Raw genomic sequence first — 22,959 nt, forward strand, 5'->3', positions numbered from 1 at the left:
TTAAACTCTTCCTTCTCTTTTTTTAATCCCAGGGTTTCAGAGAACTCAATCCTCTAGCTTTATATACCAAGTTCAGTGCAGGACCAGAAGATGTGGTCCTGACAGACCTGGGTTATCCTTCCCAGCAGCACTATTTTAATGAAGACCGAGAGATAAGTCCACAATCAAAGGAGAATGAATTATATACCCTGGTAAGAGATTTTTTGCAAATGTTGTTATTATTATTTTTACTATTATTAGCATTTATGCCAAACACTATAAAAAGTACTTTTCAGCATAGTATATCATTTAATCCTTACAAAATTCCTGTGATAAAGTTACCAAATTTGTTCTTATTTTAAAACTTATTTTTTGGGGTACCTGGGTGGCTCAGTCAGTTAAGGATCTGACTTCGGCTCAGGTCATGATCTTGTGGTTTGTGGACTCCAACCCCATGTCGGGCTCTGTGCTGACAGCTCAGAGCCTGGAGCCTGCTTTGGATTCTGTGTCTGTTCTTTCTCTGCCCCTCTCCCACTCTCATTCTGTCTCACTCTCTCAAAAATAAAAATAAAATTTATTTTTTTTAATATTTATTTATTTGGGGGGTGAAGGAGCAGAGAGAGAGGGGGAGAATCCCAAGCAAGCGTCATGACATGAGATCATGATCTGAGGCGAAATCAAGAGTTGGACAATTAACTGAGTCACCCAGGCGCCTCATCCTTATTTTATAGATGAGGCATCTGAGGCTTTCCAAACCTCGGGAAGTTTGGAAACTTTATGCAATTATCTTAACAGTACCTTGTTTCTCATTATTTGCTGGTTTGAGGTGGTTGAGTTGATGGAGTGTCTCTTGATTTGAATGACTCCTGATTTCAGCTCAGGTTCTGATCTCCTGGTTCATGAGTTCAAGCCCTGTGTGGGGCTCTGTGCTGATGGTGTAGAGCCGGCTTGGGATTCTCTTTCTCTCATTCTTCCCCTCCCCTGCTCTCGCTTGCTCTTTCTCTCTCTCAAATAAATAAACTTTAAAAAACCCAGAAATCTCTGTTTCAGTCATGCTCTCTCCTGTATGATTTCTTACATATGCAAAATGCCGTTGCTGCCTTGGTGCAGTTGTGAGTTTACCTACACTCAGCCAAATGCTGTTCTTCGCTCTGCACATTTGAGACTCTTCACACTTTCCTTCTTTCTTTGTAAACCTTGCTGACTTCCACCCACAGTAATAACAATATTCGTATTATTACTACTACTGTTATAATTATGTATTATTCCAGCCAACAGTGGTAATAATAAAAATGTAAAAAAAAAATTAACAACAGCAACATTTATTGAACTTGTACTACTTGGGAGGGGCTGTTCCAAGCGCTCATATGTGTTGGTTAATTTAGTCTCCATGGTCACTTTACCAGCTTGGTATTGGTATTTTAGTATCTCTGTTTTAGATATAAGTAAAGTGAAGCACATAGTAAGAACTTAAATGATTTTTGAACAAATAAACATGTCCTCTGAGTCTTAATATTCCTCATGACAACAACAAGTATTGGGCCAAGAATACAGGGTGTGTTCAGTTAGAGAGCCTAACGTTGTGTTGAGCACAGCAGACCTTTTTCTTTTCTTTCAATAAAATATGAAAATATTATTTTCTTAAATATGATTTATGTATTTGACTTATAAAACAAAATTGTGGATATAGTATTTATGTTTTTAGTAGACATTTACTGTTAAATAAAAAGGGAAGGCCAGTTTGATCACTGGGAGGTTAACCTCTTCTGAAAAATGTGTATGAGTGTTTATTGCAGCATGTTTGAAACAGTGTAAGAGTTTTAGATTTCTAGTTTATGTTAAAATTAATTAGGCTTGTTTGGGCCATAACAGTTTCTGAAGGCTGAATTTTTCTTCATATTTATTACTTGATTAGAACAATTACATTTCCTGATTCTTAAATAGTGACTTGAATACAACCTTTACAATTTTTAGACCATCCTGTCATTATTGTATTGATGTCTTCAAATAATCATAGTTTAGTCACTAAAATGAAATCAGGCCATCTTTTCTGCACTAGAGATAAGACTTAAAATTTTCTCATATCCCACCCCAGCCTGTGTCAAGATTCCCATGTGCTACCCTCCCCCACCCCTGAAACCCAGCTACCTGCCCACCATCCCTCCCCACTTCCACACACCTAGTTCCTTGTAATTCCTGCTCTTATTTTAAGCATCCTGACAGTTTGTGTGACCTCTTTCATTGCATCTTCTCAGACATCTTACTCCCCAGAAATATTTTGGTCATATCTTTGTGATGGCTCTACATTGATTGAAGCTTGTAAATTGATTATCTGATTGTGTGTCTTCCTGCTATATTTTGAGTTCCTTAAGAGCTGGGACCTGCTGCATTCATCTCTATATCCACAGAGCTACCCTGTATACATTTCATAATGGTGCTCAATAAATGCTTGTTGGCTTGAACTCTAGTTTATCAGGATAGGAAGATGTAGGGTCATGGATGAAGTTAGAAAATAATGTAGAGTTTGTGTGACCCATAGTGAAAAATTCCTCCTAGAATGTATGGGTATGTAGGTTTTAGAAATAGCACTAGTGTAGACAGTAATGTAAAAAATCTTTTTAACATTTTATTTATTTTTGAGAGACAGCATGAGTGGGGGAGGGGCAGAGAGTGAGACACAGAATTGGACTCAGGCTCCAGGCTCAGACCTGTCAGCACAGACCCCAGTGTGGGGCTCGAACTCACAGACTATGAGGAGATGACCTGAGCCTAAAGCTGGACGTTTAACCGACTGAGCCACCCAGGTGCCCCTAATAATTTCTAAAATAATTATTGTAGAAAATAATTTGCCTTTCATATTTCCCAACAGAATATTAATGATGAAAAGGATTTCCGTCACCTTACATCTGAGATAAAGGAGTCATTAAAGGATTCTGAATTCAGTTCTTTGAAAACCCAAGATAAGAGCTGTGAAGAAGATCCACAGTGGTCCATCCCAGACCTAAAGGATCTGAAAGAAGAAAATGAGGTAGGAGAAAGAAGGAATTTTTTGCAAATGGGATTACTATAATTAATTCATAAGTAAAGGGGTTTGGAATAAAGTAGCTCTTGACGTTCTGCTTTCAGTGCTGTCAGAGCTTGTAATTCCACACACGAATTACATTTTTTCTACAATAGTCACCAACACCAAAGTTGAAGCAACATGGTCTTGATCATAAAAAAAGGAAAGGCATTATCTGGCTCCGATATATTTGTTTCTATCTTGTTGCTTTGGGTGATCTTCAAGAAATATGTAGTGATGAGAAACTGGAATTGAGAAATAGTATTGGGAAAACCCAAGAGGAAAAGTGCTGACAGCTTTATTGGAGGATGTATTACATTTTTATTTCCTTATTTTTTTAAATGTTTATTTTTCAGAGAGAGCATGCCTACACATGTATATACTAGTGTGAGCGAGGGAGAGGCAGAGAGAAAGGGGGTGAGAGAATCCCATGGAACAGCATGGAACCTGCTGTCAGCACAGACCCTGACACAGGCCCAATCCCACAGATTGTGAGATCATGACCTAAGCTGAAAACAAGAGTTGGATGCTCAACCAGCTGAGCCACCCAAGCTCCCTTTATCTTTATTTTAATCGAATGTTTATGTGCACAGGGCTTAGAGTGACCTATAAACCTTTCCTATATATTTTCTATTTCATAGACCAACCATTTCATCTATTTTAGCAGCTGCTTTTGGAATTCACCTTCATTTCTTTCATTAAATAACATGCTTATGTTGTTATTTCCTGAGTTGTCAGTGTTATGTCCTTCTATGAATGATGAAATTTTAGTTTTCTTATTCCCTTCACCCCAGCGCGCACACACACACACACAAAACACACATCCTTTCTGTTCCCTCCCCGTCCATCTTACTAATATCGTTATACCACACTTTCCATTAGATCAGTATTTACATTATTATGACTGTGAATGCTATTGATAGTCAAATAGTATGCACTGGCAACTTTTCCTGTCCAGAATGACTCTTATTTTCTCTAGTGTTAGGATTTCTTTCTTTTTAAATCAACGTAGAGTAAAATTGACTTTCTTCTGGTGTATTGTCCTATAAACTTTAGTTCATGTATAAATTTGTGTAACCATCATTATAATTAGGATACAGGATGATTCAATCACCGGAAAGACCTCCCTTGTCTACCCCTTTATAATCAGCCTTTCCACATTCTCAACTCTTAGAAGCCATTGATTTGTTTTCCATCGCTATAGTTTTATATTTCTAAGAGTGTTGTATAATTGGAATCATGCAGTATATAACTTTTTGAGACTGGCTTCTTCAATTTAGCATTATACCTTAGGGATTTATCAAAATTGTTGCATATATCAATAGTTTGTTCCTTTTGATGGATGAGTACTAGTTTATTGAAAGGATATACCATAATTTGTATACCCATTCTCACCCATTGAAAGATATTTGGGTTGTTTCAATTTTGAGTAATTATGAATATAGCCTCTATAAATATTTGTGTACAGATTTCTGCACACAAATTACTCCTGCATAAGGAGTAAAATGGTAAGTGTATGCCAAAATGTTCTTGAGAGCACTAGGTATTATCAATAATTTCTATTGTTAGCTATTCAAATATGTAGTAGTGTCACAGTGTGATTTTAATTTGCATTTCCCTAATGACTGTTGTTGAACTTCTTTTTGTGTGCTTACTTGCCATCCATAATACGTAGTTCTTGGGGAAATGTCCAAGTGTTTTGCCCGTTTTTTGGTTGGGTGATTTGTTTTCCTGCTAGTAAATTTTGAGAATGTCCTAAATATTCTGAATACAAGTGCTTTGTCAGATATATGATTTTTAAATATATTCTTTCTTGTAACATGTCATATATTCTCTTAAGAGTGTCTTTTATACAGCAAAACATTTTAAATTGATAATAAATTTCAGTTTGTCAGTGTTTTTCTTTTATGAACAGTGTTTTCTGTATCAAGACATCTTGAGTTAACTTTAGTATAAGGTATGAGGATTCGGGCAGTATTCATTTTGTTATGTATGGATGTCCAGTAGTATCATTTGTTGAAAAGACGATGCTTTCTCCATTGATGAATAGCCTTTGCAGAGTTGACAAATATCAATTTTCCACATTTGTGTATATCTATTTCTGGACTGTATTCTGCTCCATTGATCTACCTGTCTCTTCAATAATACCACACCATCTTGATTCCTATAGCTTTATAATGCCTCTTAGTGTCAGGTAATATGATTACTCCCATTTATTCTTTTTTCAAACTTCTTTTTAATATTCACCTTCCTTTTACTTTCCATGTAAATTTTAGAATCAGTTTATATCTGAGATTTTGATTAGAATTATATTAAATCTATAGATAAATTTAAGGAGAATTAACATCTTTAATCTGTGAACACAGCAATTTCTCTATTTAGGTTTTCTTTTATACCTTTGTCAGGGTGTTATAATTTTCACTGTACAAGATATGTTTTATTAGCTTTATACTTAAAGATTTAAATTTTGGGGGGAGCAATTGTGATACCTTTTTGTTTTCATATTTTCATTTATTTAAAAAATTTTCATGTCTTTATTTTATTTTGAGAGACACAGAGAGAGTGGGGGAGGGGCAGACAGAGAGGGAGACACAGAATCTGAAGCAGGCTCCAGGCTCTGAGCTGTCAGCACAGAGCCTGACACGGGGCTTAAACGCATGGACTGTGAGATCATGACCTGAGCCAAAGTCGGACACTTAACCAACTGAGCCACCCAGGCGCCCCCATATTTTCATTGTTAATATATACAACTTGACTTTTGTATTTGGACCTTAGTCCTATGAACTAGCTAACCTCATTAGTTCTAGATAGATTTCCTTTGAGATTTTCTACAAAGATGATAATGTCTGTGAAATGAGACAGTTTTATTTCTTTTCCTATCTGTAGGTCTTTATCTTTCTTCCTGTGTATTAGTAATTATACTGGCTAGGATTCAAAATATTATATTGAAGAAGAGTTGTGAGAGAGAATATCTTGTTGTCTTGCTGAATGGTTTTATCCTAAATACGGGAGTGTGAATTTAGTTAAATGATGTTTCTGTATGTATTGATATGATCATATGTGTTTTTTTCCCCCCTTACGACCAAATATTGAAGAAGACTGGAATTCTTGAGATAAATCCCACTTGATCATGGGGTATTACTCTATATATTGCTGGGTTCCATTTGCTAATATTTGGTGAAGAGTTTTATGTCTATTTTCATGAAAGATAGTGGTTTATAGTTTTCTTGTACAGACTTTGCCTGACTTTAGTACCAGAGTAATGCTGGCTTCATAAAATAGATTTGGATGTGTTATTTTATTTTCTATTTTCTGGAAAGGATGATATAAAATTAGTTTTATTTCTTTTTTATTTTTAATTGACATTTTGTGGTAACTGAAGATTCATGTGTAGTTATAAGAAATAATACAGAGAGATCCTCTGTAATCCTTGCCTCTTTCCTCCAGTGGCCACATTTTAACAACTCTATAGTACAGTATTGCAATTGGGATACTGACGTTGATAAAAATCTGCTTAACTTACTCAGGTTTCTCCAGTTTTAATTGTATTTATTTGTGTGTGTGTGTGTGTGTGTGTGTGTGTGTATGTTTGTGTGTTTAGTTTGTGTGTGTGTGTGTGTGTGTGTGTGTATGTTTGTGTGTTTAGTTTTGTATAGTGTTGGTACATGTGTGGGTTCATGGATCCAACAGCACCGTCAGGATTCTGAACACGTCCATCATCATGAGGACCCCTTGTCTTGTCCTGTTATGGCCACATGCATCCTCCCTCTGTCCACAGTCCCTAACCCCTGGCAACCACAAACCACTTCTACACTTAAAAATTTTGTCATTTAAAAAATGCTGTATAAGTGAAATCATAGAGTTGGCATTTTTTGCTCAGTACAACTTCATCTGAGTTGTTGCAGTCATTCTTTTCCTTTTTTTGCTGAATAGCATTTAATGTACACATACATGTCACAGTGTTTCACCATCACTCCTTTGAAGAATACTTGGGCTGTTTTGAGGTTTAGCTATTGCAAAGCTAAACATCAACATTTGTATGCAAGTTGTTGGGTGAATGTAACTCCTTCTGGAATAAATATTCATGAGTGAAATTGCTGGGTTGTGAGGTGATTACATGTTTGATAAGAAACAGCCATCCTGTTCTCCAGAGAGGCTGTACCATTTCACATTCCCTCCAGCCAAGTATTGAGTAATCCAGTTTCTCTGCATTCTTACCAGCGTTTGGTGTTGTCACTGGTTTTTAGCCCTTCTGTTAGGTATACAGTGCTGTTTCATTGTGCTTTTATTGGCATTTCCCTAGTGGCCTATTTGCCATTTGTGTGTCACCCTTGGTGAAACGTCTTTTCCCCATTTTCTAATTTTTTGATGTTTTTACTGTTGAGTAATGATAATGAGTTTATGTTCTCGACCCTACTCCTTTATTAGTTATGTGATTTGCAAATATTTTCTCCCAGTTTATATTCTTTGTCCTCTTTTACAGAGGCTTTTGCAGAGAAAACATTTTTAATTTTGATGTAGTCCACTTTAACACGGTTTCTTTTTTTAATTTTCATTTTTAAGTTTTTAATTTTAACTCTAATATAGTTGATATAAAGTGTTATATTAGTTTCAAGTGTACAGTATAGTGATTCAAAGTTCTATACATTACTCTGTGCTCATCATGGTAAGTGTACTCTTTAATCCCCGCCACCCACTGCCCCTCTGCTAACCATCAGTTTGTTCTCTCTAGTGAAAAGTCTGTTTCTTGGTTTGTCTTTCTATCTCCTTTTTTATTTTTTCCTTTGCTCATTTGTTTTGTTTCTTAAATTCCTCACATGAGTGAAATCGTATGGTATTTGTCTTTCTCTGACTGGCTTGTTTTCCTTAACTTTGTAGTCTCTGGCTCCATCCATGTGTTCGCAAATGGCAAGATATCATTCTTTTTTATGGCTGAATTATATTCTGGTGTGCATGTGTATAAAAAAATATATACACACACACACACACACGTATATACACGAACACACACACCATTTGATCCATTCATATATTGATAAGACACTTGGGCTGCTTCCATAATTTGGCTATTATAAATAATGCTGCAATTAACATACAGGTGCATGTATCCCTTTGAATGAGTGTTTTTGGGTAGTTACCCACTAGTGCCATTACTGGATCATAGAGTAGTTCCATTTTTAACTTTTGAGGAACCTCCATACCCCTATCCAGAGTGGCTGCATCGTTTTGTGTTCCTACCAACAGTGCTCCGCTTTCTCCATATCCTCTCCAATACTTGTTTCTTGTATTTTTGATTTTAGTCATTCTGACAGGTATGACGTGATACCTCATTGTGGTTTTAATTTCAATTTTCCTGATGATGAATAATGTTGAACATCTTTTCATGTGTCTTTTGGCCATCTGTATGTCATCTTTGGAGAAATGTCTTCATGTCTTCTGCTCATTTTTAATTTGGATTATTTGTTTTTTGGGTGTTGAGTTGTATAAATTCTTTATATATTCTGGATGCTAACCCTTCATTAGAGATGTCATTTGCAGATATCTTCTTCCATTCAGTTGGTTGTCTTTTAGTTTTGTTGATTGTTTCCTCTGCTGTGTAGGCGCTTTTTATTTCACTATAGTCCCAATAGTTTATTTTTGCTTTTGTTTACTCTGTCTCAGGAGACAATATCTAGAAAAAATTTGTTATGTCCAGTGTCAAAGAAATTTCCATCTGTACTCTATTCTAGAATTTTTATAGTTTCAGGTCTCACATTTAGGTCTTTAATCCATTTTGAATTTATATTTGTGTTGGGCATAGGCCAGTGGTCCAGTTTCATTCTTTTGCATATAGCTGTCCAGTTTTCTCAACACCATTTGTGGAAGAGGCTCTCTTTTTCCCATTGCATATTCTTTCCTCCTTTGTTGAAGATTAATTGACCATATAAATGTGGGTTTCTTTCTGGGCTTCCTGTTCTATTTCATTGTTTTATGTGCCTCTTTTTGTGCCAGTACCATACTGTTTTGATTATCATAGTTTTGTAGTATAACTTGAAATCGGGTTGTGATTTTTCCAGGTTTGTTTTTCTTTTCGTCAGATTTGTTTTTCAAGGTTTATTTTTGAGTGAGAGAGAGGAGAGTGAGCGTGGGAAGGGCAGAGAGAGAGGGAGACACAGAATTTAAAGCAGGCTCTAGGCTCTGAGCTGTCAGCACAGAGCCTGATGCAGGGCTTAAACTCACAAATTGTGAGATCATGACCTGAGCCAAAGTTGGACATGCAATTGACTGAGCCACCTAGGTGTCTCATCAGATTTTCTTTTGATGGGTTGTGATTTTGGTATAAAGACTGAAGAGTCTCTCACTAGCTTATAAATCTGTTCACTTATTTTTGTTTAAAATGTAAACTTTAAGCCAAGACTTATATATATATGTGTGTGTGTGTGTGTGTGTGTGTGTGTGTGTGTATGTATGTATATATATAAATTATTTTTGAGGGAGGGAGAGAGCACACATGGGGGAGGGGCAGAGAGAAAGGAATACAGAGGATCTGAAGTGGGCTCTGCAGTGACAGCTGAGAGCCCAATGTGGGGCTTGAACTCGTGAACCGTAAGATCATGACCCAAGCCAGCGTTGGACGTTCAATTGCCTGACCTACCTGGGCACCCCAGTCAAGGCTTTATGATTATGATTATGATTATACTATTATTATTACTGCACCTGTTGATATCCAGTTGCTCTAACAACATTTGACTAAAAGACTTCCTTTCTCCATTGAATTGTTTATGCACCTGTGTAAAAAGTCAGTTGAGCATATTTGCATTGGTCTGTTTCTGGGTTCTCTGTTCTGTTTCATTGATCCATGTGTTACTCCCTCTACCAATACTACCTGATTACTACAGCTGTATAGTATAGTATAGTATTTAATATCTCCTAGAGTGATTTGTCTCACTTTATTTTTCTTTGTCAAGATTATTTTAGCTATTTTAAGGTCTGTGCCTTTCCATATAAATTTTAGAATAAGTTGTCAACTTCAACAAAATACCTTGGCTTGATTTTGCTAGGAATTACATTAAACTTACTCATTGGGGGGGCGGGCGGAGAATGGACATCTTTACAATGTTGAGTCTTCTAAAATACAAACATGTTTCTACATTTATCTAGATCTTTGATTCTGCACATCAACATTTTGTAATTTTCAATATATAGATACTGTACATGCCTTAAGTAGGACCTAATTATTTCATATTATTTGGAATGATTGCAAATGGTGTTGTGTTCTAAATTTTAGTTTTGCATGTTCATTGCTGGTATATAGAAATGCATTTGATCTTTTTATACCAATCTTATATTCTGCGACAGCTCAGATTTTCATTCCCCCTTTCCGTTCTCATTTCCAAAAACCTTGTAGTAGCAATTCAGAGGATTTGTAGTATCTGTGGTATAAATTCAGGTTGCTTTTCAGTTTTTCCCACCTACAAGCTCAGGATTCTACTTTCTGAGGACTGTTTAGTAAGTTGTCACTTGTCTGCTTTCCTCTATCTAGAATGTAGGTGGTGTTGTCTCCTCTTCTGTTCTCTTTGTGAGTTTATACCTAAGTCTGTGTATCTTGGTATGTTTCAGGAGAGAGACAGTGATAAGTTGTGTATGCAGACTGCCATCTTTACCTTGAGTCAGAAAAAGTTGTAAACCTAAATTTTAAAATGTACTCATATAGCAACTGTAAGTTAAAGTTTTACTTTGTCTTCTGTTACATTCTAGGATGAGATCCCCACTGGAATGCCATGCCTAGAATCAGTGACGGTTGGTGACGACGTTTGGGATGAGCACTGGCTGCCTTTACAGGCTAAAATGGGAAAGGGGGGCGATGCCGCCGCCTCCTTATTTACCTCAAGCCTTGCTGGAAAGAAGCCATATCCGTCATGTCAAGAAATACCACAGAAGGTTAGATCCCTGGGAAAACAGAAAGCAAATTATTACTGAAAATCGGAAATGTAAATTTCTTCAAGAAATCTATACACCTGGGTATTCAAAAGCATCTGTCAGATGGTAATTCCCAAGAATGCATTTTTTCCTCAAGGTGGCAGTGGTAGGGAGAGGACAAGTTGGGAAAGTGACGAGTAAATCAATGGCTTCCTGCCCCATCTGTCCTTTCAACTGTTAGGTTTTTTGTTTTATCACGGGAACTTTTGGCCTTAGGATCTAGAAATAAACTGTTTTCCCTAAGATTATTTTTATTACATTAGCCTTGTAATATAATCTCTGGATCTCTGCATTGAGAATATTAGCTAATATTGGGCCTAACTATATACCTAAAATTTATTTTCCGCTGGCTGTTGGAAGAAATATCTACAGTTAAATTGCTCCTTATTATTTGTGTCATTTAAATACTAGATCATGAAAAATCATCTGGCCATGAAAACAGTATTGAAGAAAAGACTACAAACCAGACTTGTATTTGTTTCGATGAGATCTATGTGTTCCAAGGAATTCAAGATACTGGGTGTGGACCAATAAAATACAGGGGGAGGGGAAAGTGACACTGATTCAGAAACTTAATAAACACTTTTTCTTGTTTAATCAGCTTTGCCTCTTTGCCTTTACCTTGCCCAAGTTTCTGTTTGCACAGAAACTTGGACTGTATCTTACTTTATGTTGCATTTTTTTCTCTATAGGATTGGAGCTTTTCTAAACCCAGAGATACATGGGATGATTCATGGCAGCCTTCAGGCCTTGTGAATGGAATGAAAGTAGAAGTTCAAAAGCAAGGTGAACTGAGTGCTCAGGAAAAAAATGCTGGCACAACTGGAATTCAAAAGGTAAAGTCTGATGAATGTTACTGTGACAGATTCTCGTGGGGAAGTTTAGAAAGTAAAATTCTGGTTAATGATCCCACTCTGAGCATTTGGTGGAATCCATATGCACAAAATGTATATTGATTTAAAATAAATTTCAGTCAGTATTTATCTCTTCAGAAGAAAATCCTAAAATCCTAAGCCTAGAATTGCAAGATTGATTAAATCTCTATGTTAGAGATACAGAAAACAGATACTTTTGTATAATTTTGCCAGAAATATTAAGCTCTCTGTCCTATCATCTAGTCTGTTTTTTTCTTTTATGTTGCTGTGGCAGAAAGCACTAAATCTGAAACAAAATCCAGTTGTTTTTTTCCCCCCTCAAAAATATTATGAGCATTCTGAAAAGAGCAGGACAGTTTGTGTGAATCGTGACATATGGCTCCCAGGCCTCCCCACTTTTGTGTCACATTGAAACTAAAGGACTCAAGGCTGGTAGACCTGTTGAAAAGTAGGTTTGTGGAAGAGGAGTTTTCTGAATGATGGATTTCCTACAGAGTGTGGTTACTTTGTGTGAGAGCACTGATGAAGTAGCTGCATTATGTAGAAGAGTCTGTTCCAGAAATACGGGTGCTTAAAGCACAGGTTCAGTTTTAGGATAACACCTCATCCCTTGGGGGAAGAACCCAGTACCCAGGAACAGTCACGCCCCGTTCATCTTCCCACAGCCCTAGGCAGCTACTAATCTGCTTTCTGTCTCTATTGATTTGCCTTTTTGGGGGCATTTCATATAAATGGCAGGTAGACTGTGGTCATATGTGACTGTGTTGTTTCCTTTATTGTGCAAGAGATTTTTAGCTTCATGTAGTCTCGCTTGTTTATATCTGCGTTTGTTGATTATGCTTTTGGTTTTATATCCAATAAATTATTGTCAAAACCAGTGTCCCAAAGCTTTCCCTATATTTTCTTCTAGCAGTTTTACAGTTTCAGGTCTTACGGTTAAGTCTTCATTTTGAGTTAGTTTTTGTGTATAGTGTCAAATAAAGGTCCACTGTCCTTCATTTGCATGTGGATATGCAGTTTTGCTAGCATCACGTGTCCAAGAGACCGTTCTTTCCCCATTGTGTGGTCTTGACACCATTACCAAAGATCAGTTGAGGGGCACCTGGGTGGCTCCGTTGGTTAAGTGTCCCACTCTTGGTTTCGGCTCAGGTCATGATCTTATGGTCGTGGCTCTGTGCTGGGCATGGAGCCTGCTTAAGATTCTCTCTCTCCTTTTCCCTCTGCCCCTGCCCTGCTCATTCGTTCTCTTTCTCTCAAAAAAGTAGATTAATAGACAGAATATGTGTTTTTATTGCTAGGCTTTGGGTTTTATTCTGTTGGTCTGTATGTCTGCTTTAAGCCAGTCCCAGAATGTTTTTATTACTGTTAACTTCGTAATATATTTTGAAATCTGGAGGGGTGGTCTCTCCTTTCATCGTCCCCACTTGTGAGGTCCTTTGTAGTTTCATATGAGCTTTAGGATTGTTTTTCTGTTTTAGAAAAAAGTGCCATTGACATTTTGATAGGAATTGCTTTGAACCTGTAAATCACTTTGGGTAGTATGGAAATTTAATAATCTTCTTCCAATTCATGAACATTGGATGTCTTTCTATTTATTTATGTCTTTTTCCATCAGTGTCTTCTAGGTTTCAGTGTACAGATCTTTCACCTCCTCACTTGAATTTATTCCTTGCTCTTTTATTCTTTTTGATGCTATTATAATTGGGGTTGTTTTCTTTATTTCCTTTTCAAGTAATCTCTACATCCAGCTTGGGGCTCACACTCACAACCCCGAGATTAAGCGTTGCATTCTAGACCCACTGAGCCACCCAGGCACCCCTTAATTTGCTTTTCAAATAGTTTGTTGTTGGCATATAGAAATGCAACTGATTTATGTTTGTTGATTTTTGTATTCTCCAACTTTCCTGAATTTGTTGATTAGTTCTAAGAGTTTTTTGGAGTCTTTATTATTTTCTATATATAGGATGATGTCATCTATCAATAAAGATTATTTTATATTTTCCTTTCTGATTTGGTTGTTTTTTATTTCTTGTGTTGCCTAATTTCTCTACCTGGGACTTTAGTATTGTGTTGAATAGATGTGGTGAGTGGACTTCCTTGCCTTTTCCTTGATCTTAGAAGAAAAGCTTTAGAGGAAATTAGGGTAGTAGCTTTGAGCTTTTCATTTATGGCCTTTATTATATTGAGGTAATTTTTTTGTAGTCCCAGTTTGTTGCACATTTTTCTCATGAAAAGATTGAATCTGTCAAGTGCTTTTTTTCTGTATCTATTTAGATGATTATGTGATTTTTATACTTAATTCTGTTAACGTATATCACAATTGATTTTTATGTTGCATCTCAGGGAATAATCCCATTTGGTGATGACACATTCTTTTAATGTTGTATTAAGAGTTCTGGTATTTTGTTGAGACATTTTATGTCTTTACTCATCAGGGTTACTGGCCTGTAGTTTACTTTTCTAATAGTGTCTTGTCTTGCTTTGATATCAGGTTAATGCTGGCCTAGTAAAATGAGCTTGGAATTGTTCTCTAGTTTTTTGTAAGGGAGTTAAAGAAAGATTGAGAAGTTAATTCTTTTTGTGTTTGGTAGGATTCACCAGTGAAGTTATATCTGATACTTTTTGGGGGGGGAGGAGCGGGGTTTGGTTACTAATTCAGTCTTGTTATTGACCTATTCAATTTACAGTTCTTCATGATTCAGTCTTGGTAGGTTGTATGTTTGTAGGAATTTATCCATTTCTTCCAAGTTATCCAGTTTGTATATAAATATAGTAAGATCATTTTTAATTTCTGTGGAATCAAATTTGGTGTTTCTTCTTTTATTTTGATATTTGAGTATTATCTTTTTTTATTAGTCTAGCTGAAAGTTTGCAAATTTTGTTTATAGCTTCAAAAATCTAGCTTTTAGTTACATTGATTTTTTTTTTCCCTGTTCTCTGTTTCATAGCTTTTTACCTTAATTTCTATTATTTTATGCCTTCTAACTTTGGTCTTAGTTTTTGTTTGGTTGGTTGGTTTGTTTTGTTATTGTTATTTAGTTCATGAAAGTATAATGTTAAGTTGTGTGTGATTGTTCTTTTTTTTATGTAGCCATTTATTACTATAAACCTTTCTTTTAGTTCTCCTCTTGCTGTATCCCATAAATTTTGGCATGCTGTTTTTAATTGTCTCAAGGTGTTTCATAGTTTTCTATGATTTTCCTTTTTGATGCATTGACTGTTCAGGAATATGCTGTTTAATTTCCCAGGTTTCCGAATTTAATCTTCCTTTTTGATGGATATTTTCCCTGAGTACTGACTTCTAGGGTGGTAGTTTTTTTTTCTTCGGCCTTTTGAAGATGTCATGCCATTATGTTCTGGCTTCTGTTGCATTGCCCGCTGTCCCCTCTCATTGTTCCGTTGATGGTGATGTCGTCTCGCTGGCTTCTTGGAAGATTTTTCTGTCTTTTGCTTTAAGCATTTTGATAATGATATACCTAGATGTAATTTCCTTTGGATTTACCCCGCGTGTGGTTCACTGAGCTTATTGAATAAGAAGGTTGATGCCCTTCGGGTTTAGGACATTCTGGCCTGTTTAATCAAGTCCTGCTTCACCTCATCATGGCTCTGCTGCTGCGTCCACTTGTACGTGGGCTGGCGCTTGAGCCGATCTCACCTGCCTCTGGGCTCCTTTCTCATGTTTACATCTTTTTTCTCATTTTTCCTGTGTCTCAGTTTGGAGATTTTTAAAAATTGATACTTACAGAATACTAATCCTGTCACCTGTGGGATCCATTTTGTGACTAAACCTACACATTGAATTCTTAATTTCAAATATTATTTTTCAGTTCTGGAATGTCCATTTGATTATTTTTTAAAACAATTCCAATCTTCTGTTTAAATCCTCCACATTTTCATCAGAGTTTTTCTTTCATTTCCTCTACATGCAGGATCATGTTAATGATAGTTATTTTAATGTTTATTTTTCACATAATGTCAATATCTGAGTCCCTTTGGATATAGTCTTACTTTATTCCCCCTGCCCCCGTATTTGTTCTTGTTCTGTGATCCTGTTTTGGGCATGGGGGTGGGGAATAGAGGGGATGCACGCCTCATGTTTATTTGTTTTTCTAATGGAACATTGGATATTATGGATAAAAAATGAGAGAGGCCCTGGACGAGTTATCCTCCTCCAAGTGTGTTAAGTTATCCTGTGTCCAGAAGGTGCCAGCCAGTTATCGTTATTAACAGGCACGCTGAGGTTTGGTTTTAGGCTTTGTTAGGCTGCTGTGTCTCACTTTTGCCCTTACTCCACGGATGTGGCTCTTCCTCTAGAGCATGATCCTTCGGGGGGTGTCAGATGAGACCCTTGGGGGGGCTCAGACTTCATCCTCTGCCTCCTCAGCTTTATGAGATACAGTTGTTATTCCACATTGTTGACCCATTTAAAGCATACAGTGTAATGGCCTTTAGTATATTCGCTAGTCTATGAGCATTATTGTTTATTCGTTACCACAAGCAATTTTAGAACGTTTTCATTATCCCCCCGAGAAATCCTGCAGCCCTTAGCTGATACCCTTTCTCTCATCTGCCAGGTAACCATTCATCTACCTTCCGTCTTTATTGATTTTGCTTATTAAGGAAATTTCATTTAATTGGAATCAGTGCAGTACATGGCCTTTTGTGTCTGGCTTGTGAGAATAATATTCTCAGGGTTGATCATATATCAGTACTTTATTTCTTTTTATGGCTGAATAATCCATTGTCAGGATAGACCACATTTTGTTTATTCATCAGCTGCTGGACATTTGAGTTTTCAGATTTTTGCTATTATGGATAATGCTCTGACAATCATGTACATGTTTTTATGTGGACATATGTTTTAAATTTTATGAGGTATATATGTAGGAGTGGAATTTCTGGATCATATGGTAACTCTGCGTTTAGCATTATGAGGGATTGCCAGACCTGCCCAGATAGGCATTCCCGCCAGCAGTAGAAGAGTGTCCATTTGTCCACTTCTTTGCCGGTACTTGTTATATCTGGATCATAACTGTCCTTGTGGGTGTGAAGTTGTATGTTACTGTGGTTTGGGGCTATGCTTTTGATTGCATCTGTTCGTCATGAACGTGATTCATGAAAGTCTGTCATTAATCTCTAGTTCCATGAGGTGTATTTTCAGATAACTGTGATGGAGTCAGTGATTAACTACAGGGAACTAAATCTGGTAAAACAGTGCTTCTCAAACTATTATGTGCCTACAAATGCCTGGAGAATCTTTCAAAAAAGTGGGTTCTGATTGGGCGGCATTGGTGCGGGGACACAGGTTGTGCATGTCTGACGGGCTCCCGGGGCCGGCCGCTGCCACTGGCTAGCGGACCATGCCTTGAACAGCAAGGCCAGGTGGCACTCTTTGGAGAAGGAGACTTCATTGTCACTAAGTGCTTAAGTTGACCGAAGGTACTTGCTCTCAGAGTGCCATACAAATTTAGAAAGCATGCATTCATGTGTGTTATTTTTTTGTTTTTCAGAATGAGAAGCTATCAGTGCATCCTAAATATGTTTTAACAGTGCATCTTTCTTAAAAAATCACACTTAGGAGAAAAGAAAAAGAATATAGCTTTAAAAACTTGTTTCTGATTTTGATTTTTGTAAATTATTAAAAATAAGCAGCAGACGTGGGAGTGCCTGAGTGGTTCAGGTGGTTGAAGCCCCATCTCTTGGTTTTGACTCAGGTCGTGATCTCACGGTTTATGAGTTTGAGCCCCATATCCAGCTCCATGCTATCAGCGAGGAGCCCACTTGGGATTCTCTCTGTCTCCCTGCCCCTCTCCACCTGCACGTGTGGCTCCCTCTTTCTCTCTCTCTTTCTCCCTCCCCTGCTCACTTGCACATGTGTGTGCACAATGGCGCGTGCTCACTCTCTCAAATAAACTTAGAAAAAGGCAGTAGGACATAGTGTAAAACTCACTTGGTCTGGGTGGTCTGCAGTTGAGGGTTCAGCCTTATCACAAACTAAAATTTACCAGTTTGAACAAGTTACCTTTTGGAGCCTCAGTTTGTCCATCTGCAAAGACTGGTTCAGATAGTGATCGTTCCAGCTCTGAAAGTTTATCATGTTAATATTACTTACCTATCCTTGGAGGCTTATTGAAAGAACTCCCTAATGCTCAGCCGCATTCTAAGTGAGCATAAACTTACAGGGTAACTAAGCACACATATGAATTGCATAAACCAAGCAAAAATTTGAATATGGACCTTTGGTTTCCTGAAATAGCATATTGTGTATTGTGTGGCCAGTAGCTACCTGGAATCCGAGTTTCATTTTTTCTGTCAAAAAAGGGCTACACACATAGCCCTTTGTGTATTGCATAGTTTTATAAGCCACATTCATGCCAGCTATGTTTGAAAATGAGCAAGATTTTTTTTGTCCTAGAACAAAAAAGGAATGCAGACTGATACTAAATGTCTGCTACGCATGAGCCTGAAGAACACACTCAGCTACGTTTTCTGGTTGTACTATTACTGTTTCAGTTTTCTGAAGGCAGAGCCTAGACTGTAGGTCAGTCTGTTACAGCCTAGACTGGTTAGGGCTTACTTTTAGTCATATTAATGCTAGTTAACATCACAGAAGAGAGGTGCTAAATTACCACAGATTGTGTCTACTTCAGCAATGACGGTATGGTAGGATACAGGATCTCCTGATTAGAATTTGACACTCCATTCACTGAAGCCCACGCTTATTCTCCATATGGGATGGTCATCTCTTTCTCTCAAACCCTGGTTCTTAATGCTCCATTTTGTCTCTTCTTCTGAGGAGCCTTCCTTTAACTACTTTATGTTCTATGCAGGTAAAGCCTCTGTTCGTGGCCGGCTGCAGCACACGCACTATTTCCTAACTGAGGACTGTGAGCTTAGGGACAAGTGATCCTACCTTAGTGGGAGGTCGGAAGGTGGCGCGTAGAAAACACGCGCTGGGCTGAGTTCTGATCTCTGCTGTTTCCTACTCGTTGACACTGGATAACGTGGCCTCTTGTGAAAAGCGTTATGCTAAGTGAAGGACCCACAGTGAGGAAGACGTAACACCTAAGCCAGAGCCTTTGCTGTGGTTTAGCTGAAGAAGCTCATGCAGATAACTTCACGCCGTGCCTGACAGTGATGGCCCCCGTGTTCTCGCTCTCGTTTCCTGCCCTCTTCCTTAGCTCTGTGTGGCAGCATTCACTACCCTGTGTACTTCTAGGTGTTCAGTAAATGTTCCTGAATTGATGGTCACTAAGTTAGGAGTCATTTCATTTAGAGAGTATCTAGGCTTTTAAAAGAGAGTTGTTTTATTTATTAATTACAATATGAAAAATATCTGTTTTGCATATAAGGATCCAAAACAGGGTGAATTCTTCCTATTATACTAACAGTTACTTTTCCTGCTTTTGCCCTGCTTTTCCCATACTGCAGCAACCAGTCTCAGAGAGCTCTTTGGACTCTTCCCCATTGCCCGAATTGGAAGAGTTCTACAGCTCACTTACCCAGTCACAGCGGTCAGCAGACGGGAGCCGGTCTGAGCCCAGCAGCGCTCAGACGCAGGCGGAGCAGACCGAGCTGCCCCCCGCAGCGCTCGGTACCACCTCTGTGGGGATGGGTTCCCCAGAGAAGCACTCTGGTTCAGGTAAGTTTACATACACTTGACAAATACAGCGGTTTGTCGCTTACCTTTTCCAGAACATAACTTGAAAAATTGCTGACTTTGGAGTTTGTCTCAAGTCCTTTTGTTATTCTGGGCTCAGTTCTTCACTTTTATTTTGCCACTCCTCTTTTTTGAAGTTTGGTGGGGGAGTCAGTTTTACAGACAGTGAAGTTTGCCTCTTTTTAAGGGTATAGTTCTGTGAGTTTTGACATATGGATCCAGTCTTGTAAGTACCACCACCATTATGATACAGAGTAGTTCCACCAGGTCCTTATGTCTCTCTGTCTGTCTGCAGTCATTCACTCCCTCACTTGCTGGTTCCTGACATGTTACTTTCTTTTTTTAGAATTTCATAGAAAGAGAGACATACAGTCTGTAGTTTTTAAGTCTGATCTTTTTCACTTAGCAGGATGTTTTAGAGATTCATTTATATTGTCGCCAGCGTCAAAAGTTTGTTGACTGACTGCTAGGTAATACCCTTTTGTATGGATATACCGCAATTTATCTGCTCCTCAAATGACAGACATCTGTGTTGTTTCCGGTTTGGGCCATTATGAACAAAGCTGTGACCATTCATTCACCTACAGCTCTCTGTGTGCACGTGTGTTCAGTGCCAGCCCAGGGCTGGAATCGCTGGCTCCTGTGATCACTGCAGGATGAGCTCCCTGAGAATTGCCAAAGTGTTTTCCAAAGTGGCCGTACCATTTTTTATTTGCACCAGTAATACATGAAGGTTCTGATTGCTCTGTCTCCTTGCCAACACATGACATTATCAATCTTAAGTTTTTGCCATTCTAGTGTGTGCATAGCGGCATCTTTTGTGGTTTTAATTTATATTTCCCTCTTTGCCAGTGATGTTGAGCATCTTTTCATGTGCTTATATGCAATCTGCATATCTTCTTTAGTGAAGTGCACGTTCAAATATTTGCTCATTTTTATTAGATTATCTTTTCATTGGTGTGTAAAAATTCTTTATACTTGACACAAAAGCTTTTTCAAATGTGTGTGTGTGTGTGTTTGTATCTCGCAAATATTTTCAATTATGTGATTTCCTTACCAGCATCTTTGAAAGAGCGAAAGTTTTCATTTTGATGAATTCTGATGGATTTTTTTCTTAGTATATAAAGTTTGACCTTTTTTGTGTCCTGTTTAGAAATCTTTTTCAACCCAAGTAACTGATTTTCTCTTTTTCATATGAAAGTTCTATAGTTTTAGGTCTTATAATTAGATCTGTGATCCAGTTTGTTAACTTTTGAGTTACTGTTTCTATTATTATTATTATTATTATTATTATGTGATGTAAGAATTACTGTTTACTTTGGTTGCATATAAATATTCACTTCTAGCACCATTTATTGAAAGGACTGTCCTTTCTGAGGTGTCTGGGTGGCTCAGTCAGTTAAGTGTCTGACTTGATTTCAGCTCAGGTCATGATCTCATGATTCGTGGGTTTGAGCCCCTTATTGGGTTGGGCTCTGAGCTGGTAGTGCTGAGCCTGCATGGAATTCTCTCTCTTTTCCTCTCTCTCTGCTCCTCCCCAGCTGTCTGTCTGTCTCTCTCTCAAAATAAATAAATAAACTTTAAAAACGAAAAAGAAAAGGCTGTCCTGTCACTTTTAAACTGCCTTGATATCCTTGTCAAAAGTCAGCAGGCTGTATATGCGAAGGTCTATTTCTAAATTCCTGTTATGTTTTAGTAGTCTATGTCTTTATACCATTGCCTTGATGAGTGTGGCTTTATAAGCTTGAAATCATACAATTTTGCTCTTTATCAAATTGTTTTGGCTATTTTAGGTCATTTTCCACATGAATTGCATTTATTATTATGTTTTTAATGTTTGTTTATTTGGAGAGAGAGAGAGGGGGAGAGAGAGAGAGAGAGAGAGAGAGAGAGAGAGAGAGAGAGCGAGCCGCACAGTACAGAGCCGAATGCAGGACTTGAATGCACGAACCATGAGATCATAACCTGTGTTGAAATCAGGAGTGGGACATTTAACTGACTGAGCGACCCACTGACTGAGCCCCTTCCCGTATGACTTTTAGGATTAATGTAAATTTACACAAAGCTTGCTAAAGTTTTTATTCTGATTTTTTTCATACATTGTAACAATAGATTCAGGTGTACAGTACAGTGATTCAGCACTTCATACACCATCTGTTGCTCACCACAAGTGTACTCCTTACTCCCCATCACTTTGCAGGTGCCTTCTCCCCTTCAGTAAGCTGCCTTTAGGTTTTTCGATTGTTTCCTTTGTTGTGTAGAAGCTTTTTATTTTGATGAAGTCCCAGTAGTTTTTTGCTTTTGTTTCCCTTTCCTCTAGAGGCCTGTCTAGAGCTATGGCTGATGTCAGAGAGGTTACTGCCTGTGTTCTTTTCCAGGGTTTTTATGGTTTCAGGTCTCATATTTAGGTCTTTCATCCATTTTGAATTTATTTTTGTGTGTGGTGTAAGAGAGTGTTCCAGTTTCAGTGTTTTGCATGTTGCTGTCCAGTTTTTCCAACACTGTCGAAGAGCTTGTCTTTCCTACTGATATTTTTCTTTCCTGTTTGGTTGAAGAGTAGTTGACCATATAATTGTGGGGTCATTTCTGGGTTTTCACTTCTGTTCTGTTGATATATGTGTCTGTTTTTGTGCCGGTACCATACTGTCATGATTCCTGCAGCTTTGTAGTATAATTTGAAGTCCAAAATTGTGATGTCTTCAGCTTTGCTTTTCTATTTCAGGACTGCTTTGGCTATGCAGAATCTTTTGTGTTTCCACAAAAATGCTGTTGGTATTTTGATAGGGATTGTATTAAGTGTGTGGATGCTTAGGGTAGTACAGACATTTTAACAGTGTTAAGCACAGAATGTTTTCCAATTTTTTTTGTATCCTTTTTGGTTTCTTCATTAGTGTTCTATAGTTTTCAGAGTGCAGATCTTTTACCTCTTTGATTAGATTCCCAGGTATCTTAATTTCTTTTTCTGTTGCTTCATTATTGGTGTATAGAAACGCAACAGATTTCTGCACATTGATATTATATCCTGTGACTTTGCTGAATTCATGTATTTTAGCAATTTTTTGGTGGAGTCTTTTGAGTTTTCTACATAGGGTATCATGTCACCTCCAGATGTAGAAAGTTTGACTTCTTTGCTGATTTGGATGACTTTTATTTCTTTCTGTTGTCTTATTGCTGAGGCAAAGACCTGGAGTACTGTGTTGAATAGTAATTCCAGAGTCTTCTGTAATATAGAGGGAAAGCTTTCAGTTTTTCCCCATTGGAGATACTCGCTGTGGGTCTTTTGCAGGTGGGTTTTATGTTAAGGTATGTTCCATATATCCCTGCTTGTTGAGGATTTTTATCAAGAATGGATGCTGTATTTTGTCAAGTGCTTTTCCTGCATTTATTGACAGGATCATATAGTTCTTATCCTTTCTTTTATTAAT

At 37.6% G+C, this 22,959-nt stretch overlaps 1 protein-coding gene across 2 annotated transcripts in view; it reads left to right on the plus strand.

Moving 5' to 3' along the window:
- TDRD5 (tudor domain containing 5) overlaps positions 1 to 22,959 on the plus strand; it is an 82,725-nt gene that overhangs the window by 56,401 nt on the left and 3,365 nt on the right. For both annotated transcript variants that reach the window (XM_029935160.1, XM_029935161.1), the window contains 5 exons: positions 33 to 191; positions 2,849 to 3,007; positions 10,778 to 10,960; positions 11,692 to 11,835; positions 19,306 to 19,516. In XM_029935160.1, coding sequence (XP_029791020.1) covers positions 33 to 191; positions 2,849 to 3,007; positions 10,778 to 10,960; positions 11,692 to 11,835; positions 19,306 to 19,516 — 856 coding nt within the window. The remainder of the gene's footprint in view (positions 1 to 32; positions 192 to 2,848; positions 3,008 to 10,777; positions 10,961 to 11,691; positions 11,836 to 19,305; positions 19,517 to 22,959) is intronic.

Source organism: Suricata suricatta, chromosome 3 (genome assembly GCF_006229205.1).
Source record: "Suricata suricatta isolate VVHF042 chromosome 3, meerkat_22Aug2017_6uvM2_HiC, whole genome shotgun sequence".
Classification (NCBI taxonomy): domain Eukaryota; kingdom Metazoa; phylum Chordata; class Mammalia; order Carnivora; family Herpestidae; genus Suricata; species Suricata suricatta.